Below are 13,476 nucleotides of genomic sequence, written 5' to 3'. Positions count from 1 at the left end.
GAACCCCCGAGTATATACTCGCTTAAGAGAATCTCGCAAGGTTTACGCGTCATCGGAGGAAAGAGAGAGAGAGAGAGAGAGAGAGAGAGTAGGTAGGCGTGTTGTAGCTGTCTCACTCGGGAGCTTTGGCGTCGGCGCCAGAGCCACCACTACACGGCGAGAGAGAAAGTCCGCCGCCGCAGTAGCAGCAGCAGCAGTAGCAGCAGTAGCTCAGTGGCTCCACGGTTTCCGGACTCTGCGCACTGACTGACAGGTTAGTCGCTCTCCCTTTCGCTCACCCTCTTCCTTCGTTTCTCAATCGACGTTCCGCCGTGCGCTCGCTGCGTGTCGTCGCGCCAATTGCGTCGAAACGGCAAATCGCCGCAGTTGCCGCCTCGACTGCTGCCGACAAAACCACGAGCGACGGCCGCGGGATGAGGCTCCGAACGGACGCGCGTCGAGCGAAAAATGGCATTAGCGGCGCGTTTACGTTCGTTCGGGCGCGAGTGCTGGCGTCGCGCGGCGCGCCAACGCGGGACCGACGGTACTGGTACTTTGCGCGTTGATCCTCGTCGTCGAGCGCGTCGCGAACAGGTTCTCGCTGGCCGTTCGGGAATCGAAGGTGCGTCACTCGGCGCAACGATTGTTTTGCGCGCGTCTGCACCGTTGGCTTTCACGAACGACGACGCGAGTCCCGAAGCAACGGCGAAGCGGGAGACGACGCGACAACGACGAATCGTCGCCGAGCACGTCTTTCCTCGGCCGTACACTCGCGTGTCGCTGCAGCCGGCGTCGCTCTTCGGCAATCGCCTTCGATCGGTTCGCATAGGTAATCCACTGGTCTGTGATACCTCGCGGACGCGACGTTTCTACCCGACGTTATTTCAAAAGAAGCTTTCGAGAATGTTCCCGCTAAAAGATCCGAGGTGCCTCCTTGCCGGTGTTATCGGAGCAGACGCACCGGAACCATACACCGTTCAACTTCGATCCTCGGAAGATTGCAAAAGTCGAGACTGCAAAGGCGGACAGCAATGATCGAGCACGAGGAGAAGTCGTGGGCCACGGCCACTGGTAGCCCGGCGTCGTCCACTTAATAACGTCATCGTCTCTCTCGCCGTAGTCGACGTCTAGGGGCGCGCGGCCGAACCGACGGCTCCAGTGAACGCTGCGCGGCCGAGCGCAGCCCACGCGCACGCCGGGCCACGATCATTCCGCGCGAACGCTATTACGGCGTCCGTGATTTCTCTGGCGGCTCCGAAGAAACGTGCGTGGGCCACTCGCTCCCACTCGGCAACGGAGCCGAGCCGGTCCTGCCCCCCGCCCGCGTAAAATCGATTCGCCGACAGCTGGCGCTGAATCGCGCGTCTTTTATCGGCTCACTTGTTGCGTGACGGAATGCACTACGTACTCGCCCTCGCGTGTGCGTGTCGTACGTGCTCCCGTCGCTCTCCGTGGTTTTTCGCGCGTACGTTCGCTTGCGAGCGCGCGCTTGGGAGCAGACTCGAGTCCAGAGCGCGCCGCCAAACGAAAAAGCAATATATCCGGCTTTACGAGTCGTCGGGCGATCGCTTAACTTTCGCGCGACGAAACAGGTGTTCGGGGAGAACTGTGCGCTCGTCACAGAGTTCTGGTCAAGGGGAGAGAGGATCCTCGTTCGGGTTGCCAACGGCGAAAAATGCCAGTTTCGCGTCCGCGTCGGAACGGTGACCCCGGCGCTCGTCGCCGCGCTGACGAATCGTTCGCGCGAGACCTCGTCGTCACTTCTGTCGAGTCGTTCGGCCGGATATCGACTCGGTGAGTTCTGGAACGTCCGCGCTTCGTCGAACGATACGCCTCGACAAATTCACGAGTCCGCGGGAATCGACGCAGGGCAAATTGATTGTTATACGTTTACCGCGGCGGCATAGAAAAGTTGGACAACCGTGATTTCCGCTCAAACTCCACGCGAAGTGCTATTACGCACATCTCAGCTTGAACATACCCATTCGAGAATCTTCTCTTACACGTATATTTTTCGTTGCGACAATGACGAGGGTCGATCGGGAGCGGGGTAGCCGGGGGAAGAAAAGAAAAAAAAAACGAACGAGCGTTATGGCAGACACGCGGAGACTACTAGAGCGACAAATTTGACACTCCAGCCTCGTTTTCTCGCTTTTCCCCGTATGTTGGCTTTTTCTCTGTCGCGCGTGCTCCGTTTTTTCCACTCTCTGCCTGGCGCGATATTTATCCGAGACAAGAGACTTCACTTTGAGGTTTCGACGTCCGTGCTGGATGTGGAAATGCCTCTTTATGTTCCTCGTGAAAATGTTTTCGGTGATTTCGCATTTTCGCTTTCACGACGCGTCGTTTCACGAATAGCCGCGTTTCGGATTGTTCCGAAGTTACGCAATGAAACATTAATGTTTATTCCGGGGCTCTCTTTCTCACTCGTTGGAAATAGAAAAAACGGCATTTTCTCCGTCGTAAGCCGTCGGCATAAATGAAGTATTACGTTCATTGGCGCAGCAGCCTTCGGGAAATTAATGAAATTCCGCGCGCGTTGGCAAACACATTTGACGATAGAGAGAGAGATTAAAAGGGTCAATTATCGTGCAGCAGGTATTTCAACTCTTCTACGCAGTGAGCGAGACTCATCGCAAGGGGTATAATAAGTCGCGTGCCGCTCGTGGCCCTCGATGAAATTTAATTTCCAGCGATTTTGCGCAATTAGCGAGGGCAAAGAGGGGAAAGTTCGGGGGACAAAGCAAAGTCCTCGCAAGTCGAATGCATCGATGGAGCGCCTGACGAATGAATCCCATTTGGGATTCATCAATAACCCACGCCCGCAGTCGGCCAACTTTCCCGCAGCGCGAGGTATCAAATTTCATCCGCCGGGAATCGAACTTTCCGTGCCCGAAAAAGAGAGGAAAAGTTCTCCGGAGAGAGATCGCCCGAGGAAGCTCGTCACCCTTCGCGGAGTATTGATTTATTCCGAAATATGCAAAGAAGAATAGCCCTCTTGTATATTAATAGCAGATCAGTCGAAAGCAATGGCTCGCAACGCCAAATAGGCGATTGTAGGGAAGCAATTGTTTTCTTCGAACGACAATGGCTGGAGGGAGCGAGCTGGCCGTTTTATTTTCGTATAGAGGCGACTTAAGTAAGGCCGCTCGGTTGTCCCATTCATTCCGTATCATGATTAAAATCGTGACCTGAATTTCCATCTTTCCTCCGTCTCCGATGCTCTTGTTTCCCTTTCGCCGTTGTCGTCTCTCTTGCGTGTACGTGTGTACGTGTGCGCTGCTTATACTCTCGTCGCGCGGGCAGACTTTGCTCTTTCCTTAGCTTCTTTCGCCTTTTCTCCTTGGCTTCGCGAGACATCGCCTCTGCGGCCTATATTCAGTCTACCGTCTTTGTCTTCGTAATGGCTAAGTAGTTTACAGTTGTTTCCTCTGTAGCTTCACTCCCTGGGTTTATCTGCCTTTGCAGCGTGCACGCGAGTTCGACTGCTCGAACTGGCCGACGTTTTCTCGACAGTTTCCATGATCTTGTCGAAGAGCCATTGTCGTCTATAGAAGTGCTCGACGTTCGACCGAAAGCAACTGGCGAGAATTGGCGATCGAGTCTGGCCTACGCGGACGCGGGATCGTCGACGCCGCACTGTACGCCGAGGCCGTAGTCGAGGGAGCGCTCGTCCCTCTGAAATCCGAATTTCGAGTTTTTCCGCTGGACGCTGGCGTCGGGAGCTCGCGCGCGGAGATTCGAAATCGCATCGCGAGAAGCCCCGGCGTTCGCCGCGCGAGGGGGGTTCGCGCGACTATCGGCCGACGACAGCCGGCGCGCGACGGTCGCCAAGGGCTCGCCTCGAAAGTCGAGCTGCCGAGCTACTTGTTGCCGCGAGAGAGAACATAGACGGCGCGCGTGAACAATCATCGATGAAAGTCGCGTCCGTCGCGGGACAGGCCTCTCTCCGATTATCGGCACCCGGACCCATGGCTCTCTTGCTTGGCCTAATAACCTCCGCTCGCCCCGAGAAAGCTCGAGGAACCGGAGCGGATCGGGACCGTCGGCGAACTCGCGGTCGAGCGCGAAATACGACAGTTCGCGCCGAAGACGCGTCAACGGGTTGCTCGGCCGGGAGCCTCGCAGCGCTCGCGCAACTGCGGCGAGCATCTCAAAGAGCCGCGCCAATGCGATCGCGCTCAAGCGTGACGCGCGAGACCGCGTCAAAGGGGCGGCGCTGTTTGCCTTCGGTAACCGAACCGCGGCGAACCTGATGCGCTCGTAGCCTTCTCTCTCTCTCTCTCTATCTTTCTTCTGACCTATTATAGTCAGTTGCGTCATCGCAACTTTCTTTTATTCGGCTCCTCCGTTCGTTTTCCTTCGCCCTTTGTTAGTTTTTATCTCTCTCGCTCTCTCTCTCTCTCTCTCTCTCTCTCTCTCTCTCTCTCTCTCTCTCTTTTGATGGATCCTTCTGCGCGTGGACTATGCGACCCACGGGCCGCTGCAATATGGCTATTATATTATCAACGGTTAGAGAGAATTTGCGACGTGGTCGCGTGGACTTTATTACGAACCAAAGGTGCGCGCTGATCGACGCGAGCGGTCGAACTGTCGTCGGACGCGCAGTGGAATCAGCGAGAATACGAACGCGAACGCGAAAGATCGCTTCTCGGACGCGAAAGACATCGGCGAGCCCCGCTCGGTCGGCTTGGGGAAGGGCATCGATGCCTTTCGAAAGCGTCGACTGCGATTACTGGCATTTTTCCCCCCACCCCCGCCGAGCCGTGGGCGCTATCCCCTTTGCCGAGTTCTAAAATTATAAGCGCGGCGACGGTCCTTGGATCGTTCCGGGAGAAAAAACCAGCCCGACGCCGCTTAATTGTCCGCAAATGACGCGTCTCGCGGCTTTCAGCTGGCTCTCCTTGCCGGCGGGAAACCGGAGCGGCGATTCCATTTCCTCGGCCTGTCGATATCCGCGACGTCAATCTCGCGTTCTTGCGCGCCCGCTTGTCTCGCGCGCCCGCCCCAAGGGATCGCGATTGCGCGAGAGCGCCCTCCTCGGGGAGAGACGGCCAGCGAGGAGCGCAGTGCTTTGGACGGCGCCGCGAGCAGAGCGACCGTGGAGGAGCGACGCCGATAATTGGCAGTATATCACGGTCCGCGCCTCCGGGTTCGCCGCGAGCGCACCTCGTCGATCACCGAGCGCCCGATCGGTCGTCGTCTCGTTATCGAGCGAGGGAGCGCGGCGCGTCGCCTGCTCGAAGTAGGTTAAGCCGGAGTTCGATGGAGCTCGCGACGCCGCGCGCCCTTGAGCCGCGGCGCCGCCGCGGCGAATGCCTCCCGTGGGCTCTGCGACCGGAGGACGCGGCGTACCTCGAATTTCGGCACGACGAAAAGCCTTGCCAGGCGCGGCCAGTTCAAGCGGTACGCTCGTAAAGGCGCCCGTGTCGCACCGAAATCTGCCGAGACGCTGTAAACGGTTTACGGCGACCACCGAATTTCCCCAAGGGCTGACGGACTCGCGCGACCTTCGATCTCGCCGAGCACAATCAAGAACAAACGTGGCGAAACGCGGCGAGCGATATGCAGCAGCTCGTCGTCGATGGCAACGCGAGCCGAGCATCGGTGGGCGCAGCGCGGGCGACGAGTCGTCGGCGCGCTACGGGCCGCAACGTCACCCGACAGATCACAACTCGCTAGCCAATCTCGAGAGCGAGTTCGCGCTCGATGGACGGCGCTGTCGGGAACCCGACGCCGATCGACCCGGTCAGCGGCGAGACCGGCAGCCAGTTGACGCGGCCGCGCGGAACGGCGACCAGCTCGAGCGACAGGTGGGAGGCGGACTCGTCACCGGACGGGAGCCGTCGCGCGCCTACGCGCCAGGGCATCCACCTCGACTGCGTACGTGCGCCCTTGGACCGGTCGCGCCGCGGCCGGGAGCGGGGTCGCGCGCGGCTGACCGGGCGCCGACTCGTACCACTGGCGATCTCCGGCGCCGCGGCGGGCCGTCGTTCAGGTCGAGCTCGATCGATCGGCGGCCAGGCGCGCCGCCGAGTCGCTAATGGCGCTCGCGCGAAGGCGTTTCGTCGGCGAGCCAAGATCGAGCCGCGTCGGACGGAGGCGCGTGCCAGTGCCCGCCCACGTGATCTGACCCACGCAGCGCACGTGCACACCTCGTGCGGCGTGCGTGCGCGCGGCTTAATTGGATTTCGATCGAGCTCGCGGCGGCGGCGGCGGCGGCGGCGGCGGCAGCGACTGCGCCCGCAGCTGCCGCTGGACCAAGCGGCTGGCGCACTTTTCGGCCGCTATACATGGCGCACTCGTTTACGCGGAGCGCCGCCCGACGCCTGACGCACTTGCGCGCTTTCGCTTGTCTTTGCAGAGGTGATCGCCGCACACCGAGGCGCACGCACCACGCAGACGTATCGTCCAACGTATCGGCCAGATAGGGCAACTCGATCGTCATCCGGAGCGCGCGAGACGCGCGAGAGCCGAGCCCCTCGACGGTAAGTACAGCCGAGGCTCGCGAGTCGCCCGGGCGGCGCGGCAGAGCAGCAGCCCCCGCCGAGGCCGGAGGGCGCAATGACGCGGTCGCGCGCTTGTCTGCGGCAGAGGATGCGCGTGGCGGAGCTGTGGACGGGCCTGCTGATGCTGGCGCAGGCGCTGGCGAGCGCGCAGTACGCGGGCCCGTTCCCGGGCCAGCGGCGGCCGGCCCTGCGCCCGGAGCCGCCGGCCTACGGCGGCAAGCGCGCCTCCAGCCTGGCCGAGCCCAGCTGCGAGGAGCTGCGCGCCATGTGGCGGTACAGCAAGCGGCAGAGCCGCGCCGCCGAGACCAGCAACGAGCTGCCCGTCTACCGGGACCCCTTCTCCTACAACGTCTGGGAGGCGTACCCGCGACACCTGCACAGCTCCGGCTATCGAGGTACTGCGTGCGCCCCCGCCCCCTCCCCCGCCCCCTCCCCCGCCCAGCCAGTTCGAGCGCAGCTTGTCTCCTGTGTTGCAGACGAGTACGCGGGGAGCGCGCCGGCGACCAGTCGCCACGGCGGCGGGGCGCCCATCTACGGCAAGGTCGTGCAGGCGCCCGAGCGCAGCCGTCTGCGCAACGGCAAGCTCGGCCGCGTCGGCTTCGACGACATCAACAAGTACTACGGCACCCTGAGTCGCGAGCCGCCCTCCAGGGAGGGCCTCGTCAATTCGCGCATGCCCGGCGGCGTCGCCAAGTCCATTCCGCGGCAGACCGGCCGCTTTCAGACGCTCAAGAACATGATACTCGAGGAGCGCGCCAAGGAGCTCAAGGTATGCCCAGACTTGTGTTCTCTCGCTGACCGACTGCCATTGGCGCGGACAGGGCGCCGCTTCGCGGCCCGATTTATCACCGAGCAGCGGCTTTTACGGCTTAACTTCACCAGCTCCACTTCATATTCGCGACACGTTATTCATTATCGAGCATTGATTGATCGCTCCTTCTCTCTCCCTCTGTCTCTCGGCGCTCCCTTATCCTTCGCCGCTCCACTTTATTTATTTATTCATTTTTTTTCGAGTCTTGTCGACCCTTTTTCCCTGCCACTTTTTCTTCGACGTCTCTTTTTTCTCTCTCCCCTGCACGTAGTTTAAGAGCCTTTCGTTTCGCGATAACTCGTCCCGGTGTTTGCTGATAACTTTGCTTTAAATGAAAAGCTTTAAGGGGCATTAGGGAATGACGCGTTGACTTTCGTTTTCACGAGAATACTGGGAACTTTGCCGGCGAGCATCACCTTCTAAAGTCAATAAATTTTGCTCGGTTGTCAATCGCCATGACGATGGTATTTCAATATTATTTTCATCGCTGAATACATTAAGTCAGTAACTTGTCAGACTGGATTTGCTCTTCTTGACTGCAATCGGATTTTTAATATTCTACGAGTAAATAGGATGTCAAACGATCGCCATTGCAATTTAAATCCGATTAACAAATATCTTTAGATCGAAGATATAAAGGGCATTTCGGAGCGCATCGAAAGACTCTTGAAAAAAACCTGGCAAAAGCACAAAATATTTTGCAGCTAGGTATTCCATTCGATATTTTGTTGCAAGTTATCGCCAATGAAGTCTGCAGTTTCTCTGTAAGAGGATTTTCGGATTTCGCATCGGACGAGAACGAAAGTCTACGGCAGAGGGCAGAAAAAAAAGGGAAAAATCATTTTCGATGAATTTCAAAATTACATCTCTTTCGCGAACGCATTTTGTCGTTTCGCGCCCGGTGAAGCGTGGCGCACCGAGAACTCAGCGACGAGAGCGAAACGGAGTGACGACACTCGCAGCGTCGAGTTAACCAGCGAGGAAATCAGATAGCGTATTGTCACGCGCGACGGAAACGGCCGCTAAATTGTCTTTTTTCACCGGCGTCACGATCCAGCGAGGCGCGCTCGAGACAGCTGTACTCGTTTATTTATTCGTCCCGTCCGAACGTTCGCGCGTGGCCGCGATAGCTCGTGCGCGTCGAGTACGTTGCCGACGTTTACAGCTACGCGGGGCTCACTTCGTGAATTTCCGAATACTTCGGGCGAAACGAGGAGCTGCGGTCGAGGGCACGTCGTCGACGAGCGCGGCACGCACGTGCGCGTCTTTCGTCGTTGCGCTTTTCCGTCCTTTCTGCCAGAGCACTCGTCGGTACGGCGGCGGGGGGAGGGGGAGAAGGCGCGAACACGCGCCCCGACAAAAAAGAAAAGCCGCATAACGAGAAGCCAAAAAGTAAAGTGGCTCGGAGTCGGGGGGCAAGCGTGAAATCCTCGCTCGAGCGGCAGAGAGGCAACCGAATGGAAACGCCGGGGGCGGGGGGGGGGGCTTATCGGCGTGGCCCAGGATCGCGACAAAGACAAAAGGCCTCCCGCGGGCGCGTAAAATCCACTTGGCGCGCTTGGCAAACAATGCGCCGGCGAAGCGCGTAAAATGCCCGCCCGCGCGCAGCTTAAAAGCGGCCGTGTACGCGCGCCGCGTGTGCAGGCTCCGGGAGTACATATAACTAGCAGCCGAGCTTGGCGCGAGCCCCGCCAACGGCTGACGTCAATGGCGTTTCGCGGCTTTATCCCGCTCTCGCGCGCACCTCCGGCGCAAAGCCTGCCAATCCGCCGCTACTTGTCCCCGTAGCCGCGAACGAGTATCCGTAATTGATGTGCCCTCGCGTACGGGGCACCCGCGCGCAACGAAACGCAGCCCTTGCCTTGCGGCAGCCTCGCGAACAGGCGGGTCGTCGACTGGACGAGGCGCGGGTGCGAGTGACGTCGCCGTCGGCGTTTCAGGAGCAGAGGAAGGCGGAAGACATGGCGGCGCGGGCGGCAGCGCGGGCGGCAGCGCTGAAAGAGATGACGTCGGGCGATCGTCGGCAGCTATCGGACAGCGGCAATGCCAACGTCGCGAGCTCCTTGGGGCAGCTGCCAAAGTCCGAGTACTTCGGGTCCGAGGGACAATACGTGGCCGACGTGCCGGACATCCAGCAGAGCCTCACGGTGAGTGTGACGGCGCTCCCGCGCTGCGGGCTCGCTCGACCGCATCCGACCAACGCGCGTCCGTCTGTCGCAGAAGTCGGACCACTACGGAGCGCGGGGGTACATGCTGCGCTAAGGCGAGCGGAGCGACGACGAAGAGCGCGTTGCCTTGTGTCCTCCCGGCCGCCCCCGCGAGCGAATCGGCGACCTCTCTCTCGGCCGGGACTTGGCCCAAGTTCGATCTCTCGCTGCTTTCTTCTCTTCCGGCGCATCTCCGCGCCGAAGGCTGGCCGATCACGCTCGCTCGACGCCTTCGCGGGGGACACGCCGTCTGCCACGGGGGTGGCCTTTTTGGTTTGTATTCGCCGGATGCCTGCGACGTCCTTCGCTTCTCGCATCCGTCAACGTTCCAATCGCTGAATATCGCTGTGTGCTCCGTATCTCGGTTGGATTTTTAGAGACACCCAAAGTTAGACAATAATTAGGTAAGCGAGTTCGAGAAGCTATACATGCTTGGCTGATTTTCTTTCCATCGAGTCAATTGATTCCGACGATAGTCACCAATCCACGTGTGTACGACAAATAAAAGCCGTGATTCGATATTGACAATAAGCCCTTTAACGACAGCAGACAAGACGCTTGCATTTAACTCTTTGTTGTACTGTATATCGGGATACGATATAGAATCAGAGATAAAAAACAGCCCCAGATAAAACCGATAAAAAAAATATATTGTGTGTGTCGTGTTCGCTGGCAGAACTCTGTAAACAAGACAATAATACTTTTAAGATATATATCACCAACGATTTTTCTTGTACAAAGCTTTCGTTGCGTGCGCTTGTATAGTAACGATCGTTCCTTTCGACGAGACCATGAGTCGTGAATTGAAATTTGCGATAATAATCGAGGCGCGGCGCGTAACGGGGAGAGCGAGACCCGGCCGCGAGGCGGAACGTCGAGCCTCCAACGCCAGAAATCATCGCGCGCGCGCGCGCTTCCCCTTGAACGGCTCGTACTCGCGACGACGCTGATTGCGCACGGTTCGTCGAGGCTCGGTGCACCCGATCGCGCGCTCTTTTCGCCATTCTTCCGAAAGCACGAGGAGAAAAATCAACTTGTAAATGCTGTAAGAACAATCGTGATGTAACTTATATGACTAAATAATGTACTTATGAGAAAAAAAAAATATATATATATATATTATGCATATGAATCAAGTTATATTTACGGTAGATATTTTTCGATATCCAGCGAAACAATGATTTTGGCAAAAGAGTAAACGGTAAAAAAAAAAGAAAACAAACAAGCAAGAGAAATACACGAGCATCGCAAAAGCCAAGAGCAAGCGAGAAAGTGCAAAATTCTCTTCGCTCCTTCCCGGTCGCTTTTCTTTCTCCCTTGCTCATCTTTCTAGTCGCGCACTAGGTCATTTATAAAGCGCATGCAAAAACTTACGTTGGCAGCAATGGTCGGCACTGCGATACCCCCCCCCCCCCCCCCCCCACTTCATTTTCGTCAAGGTACACGTGTATCAGCGGGTGCAGAAGAGCTTTCCTTCTTCGTTTTTCCTTGCTTCGTCTTTGCGCGAACGACACCCCGTCCCTCTATGACTTGTAAATATCGATGCGCATTTTGTAGTTTTTGATTGGCCGATGACGTGAAGCCGTTGTACGACGCTTTTTATCAGCAGCCGCCGGGATGATTTTCAACGTGCAGGACAATAAAGATTCAAAGAACCGCTTGAATTACATAAAACCTGATAAATCATATTATGAAAACAAAAAAAAATATATATATATATATAACTGGATTAATGAAAAGCGTAGGAAAAAAAAGAATTCTTGATATACGTCGTCGAGCGACAGATATACAATACATGAAAACTACATACGTGTAAAGCAGAATATGTATAAGGGAAAAAATTGGCGTTTGCGCCTATCACGTCGACGCTTATAAAGACTTGATACCTATATAATATATAACACACCCACACACCGAGACGCGCAATCCTCTCTAGTTCTCTCGAATGCGTGCGATCAATCCTCTTCAGAGTAGCCTTTCTCCCGTACAAGTAGCGCGCCAGTATGTATCTCCTTTTATAGTTGACAAAGCCAGAATAATGAAAAACAGTTGAGTCGATAATAGATATAATAATCCATAATGCAATAGGCACGCAACTGTTTCATTTGATCGCGATATCTATGTACATATCCGACGAAAGGGGGAACGACTTGGTGCTGAAACCTGACGCTCGATTAGCGCTTTGTATTTCCCGAAGAAAAGCATCGGCCTTTTTCTCGGGCGTCGGCGGCGAAATTGCGGAACTTTCGCCCGGCGCTGGCGTCACGGGGTGGGAAGAAATGCCGCGTGCAGCTGCAGTCAGGGAAGGTGAGCGCGCGCCGGCCAATTTCTACGAGCCATTGGGAATAGCGAGGCGTTGGCCTGCCCGAACGCGCAGCTTTACTCATCGTGCAAACGCGCGAATCGATAAAGTTGTGCGGAGCAATGAATGAAAAACCGATGGTCCTCTATATTTTACTAGATAGACTAGAGAGTAAAAGATAACGATAAATAAAAAGCTAATAGGATATATACGTACGCAGTATTGTCTGAATGGAAAACGAGGTGTAACTTTTGTAAGTGACCTATACAAGATATACATTCAGCGTAAACGTGTTCGATCGTAAATAATACTTATACGTATGTTAATACGGATACTATTATATTAGGCGAACATGCGGACTTTATGATCATTGAGCTACATAAGAATCGTGTCACTGAAAGGAGAATCAATACATAGGCCAATTCTGTGCTGAACACAACTAAATACATATATTCAACGTAGATAGCTCGAATACCAATTTTATTTTTATTTTTCTCTTCATTTTCCAAGTATAGTTTATCGATCAAGACAGAGGCGGACAAACGTGCATTCGCGCATTCACAGTTATTTCGTTAGAATTATTCAATGTTTCTGTAGATTCTTAACATCGGTGTATTGAAAAAGACTTTTCGTTTTGTGTCAAGAACGCCCTGCACTTTTCGGACGAAACGAACGTACGCAAAGTCAACAGCGACGTTGCGAATAGTACAAACGTCAACTTTCGTCTATTTTTTTCTTCAACTCAACGACGCGTTAACCCGCATTACGTGTCTGATTTATCTTTCTTTTCCGCTTTCCACGCGTACAATTATAATTAAGTGTTCGATCAATGGGTCGAATATCGTTTGGTTTATGTGGAAGCAAACTATTGTTCGTAAGTGTGGTTCCAACTTTTCACCACATTATCTTCAATCGCATATAGACAATAGAGATATATTGACAATAAATAATTAAAAGATGAATATGTAATTTTCTATTTGCCTTTCTGCCAATTTATTAATGTGATGTTTTTATATTCAAATGTATTGCAGAAATGATTATCTTATCATGTTCTGATTATTTATAAGATATATCATTGTGAATTCGAGACAAAAGCTGTAATTTACATGAGTTCTAATTTGTGCGTGTACATATCTGTTACTGAGGAAAGCGCATTTACAATTGCTTATACTGTTGCAATTTTCGTTTTGTTTTGTACTTACCGAAAAGAGAAAAGGTGTGTGACATCTAGACTGACTGATATTGCACTGATAATTAAGTTTTAGTCACTGCTGTATATACCAACAGCTATCATTTTTATTGAAAATTATTATATGTTTGCAGAATTCAAAGGGAAATATGAAAGTTTTTTTTTTAATAAAAAAAAGGATAAAGAAAAATTAACGATAGTAAATATTTTTGTACTTCGTTGTAAATCTGCAAAGCGATTCTGAAAAAGTAAATCTAATTATTCGTGTAATATCAAAAACGAATCGACAATAATGATATAGCTGTTTTTCTCTCCCCAATGTTATTTCTACAGCTACTATTAAAAAATAAAGTTATTCAAAGTATCGAACAATTTTCATTTCGAAAACATTTATGTACAATATTAATGAAAAAAAAAAAAAACAATGTTCTTCGAAGCATTTATATAGACTTTAATTGTGGAGAATGTGAACAACTCTT

At 54.1% G+C, this 13,476-nt stretch overlaps 1 protein-coding gene across 4 annotated transcripts; it reads left to right on the top strand.

The window, feature by feature from the left end:
- Positions 1 to 13,162, top strand: LOC131664648 (uncharacterized). Of its 4 annotated transcripts, XM_058935933.1 has the most exons (6): positions 13 to 253; positions 6,344 to 6,467; positions 6,574 to 6,883; positions 6,965 to 7,257; positions 9,240 to 9,446; positions 9,520 to 13,162. In XM_058935933.1, exons 3-6 carry the CDS (start codon positions 6,577 to 6,579, stop codon positions 9,559 to 9,561), a joined length of 849 nt encoding a protein of 282 aa, XP_058791916.1. In that variant the 5' UTR covers positions 13 to 253; positions 6,344 to 6,467; positions 6,574 to 6,576; the 3' UTR covers positions 9,562 to 13,162. The 4 variants fall into 4 exon arrangements, with proteins under 4 accessions (XP_058791915.1, XP_058791913.1, XP_058791916.1 ...); XM_058935932.1 differs by having other exon boundaries at positions 1 to 253; positions 6,344 to 6,883; positions 9,523 to 13,162; XM_058935930.1 differs by having other exon boundaries at positions 11 to 253; positions 6,344 to 6,883.
- Positions 13,163 to 13,476: the final 314 nt, after the last annotated feature.

The sequence above is a fragment of the Phymastichus coffea genome, unplaced genomic scaffold, assembly GCF_024137745.1.
Source record: "Phymastichus coffea isolate CEN01 unplaced genomic scaffold, Cenicafe_Pcof_1.1 PCOF00044, whole genome shotgun sequence".
NCBI lineage: Eukaryota > Metazoa > Arthropoda > Insecta > Hymenoptera > Eulophidae > Phymastichus > Phymastichus coffea.
This window is presented reverse-complemented; position numbering and strand designations above follow the sequence as displayed.

Bases quoted from the DNA above. Each gene is read 5' to 3' on its own strand.
- LOC131664648 (XM_058935930.1), top strand. From the start codon at position 6,544: ATGACGCGGTCGCGCGCTTGTCTGCGGCAGAGGATGCGCGTGGCGGAG. The intron at 6,884-6,964 runs GTACTGCGTGCG...CCTGTGTTGCAG, and splicing joins GCACAGCTCCGGCTATCGAG to ACGAGTACGCGGGGAGCGCG. The intron at 7,258-9,239 runs GTATGCCCAGAC...TCGGCGTTTCAG, and splicing joins AGCGCGCCAAGGAGCTCAAG to GAGCAGAGGAAGGCGGAAGA.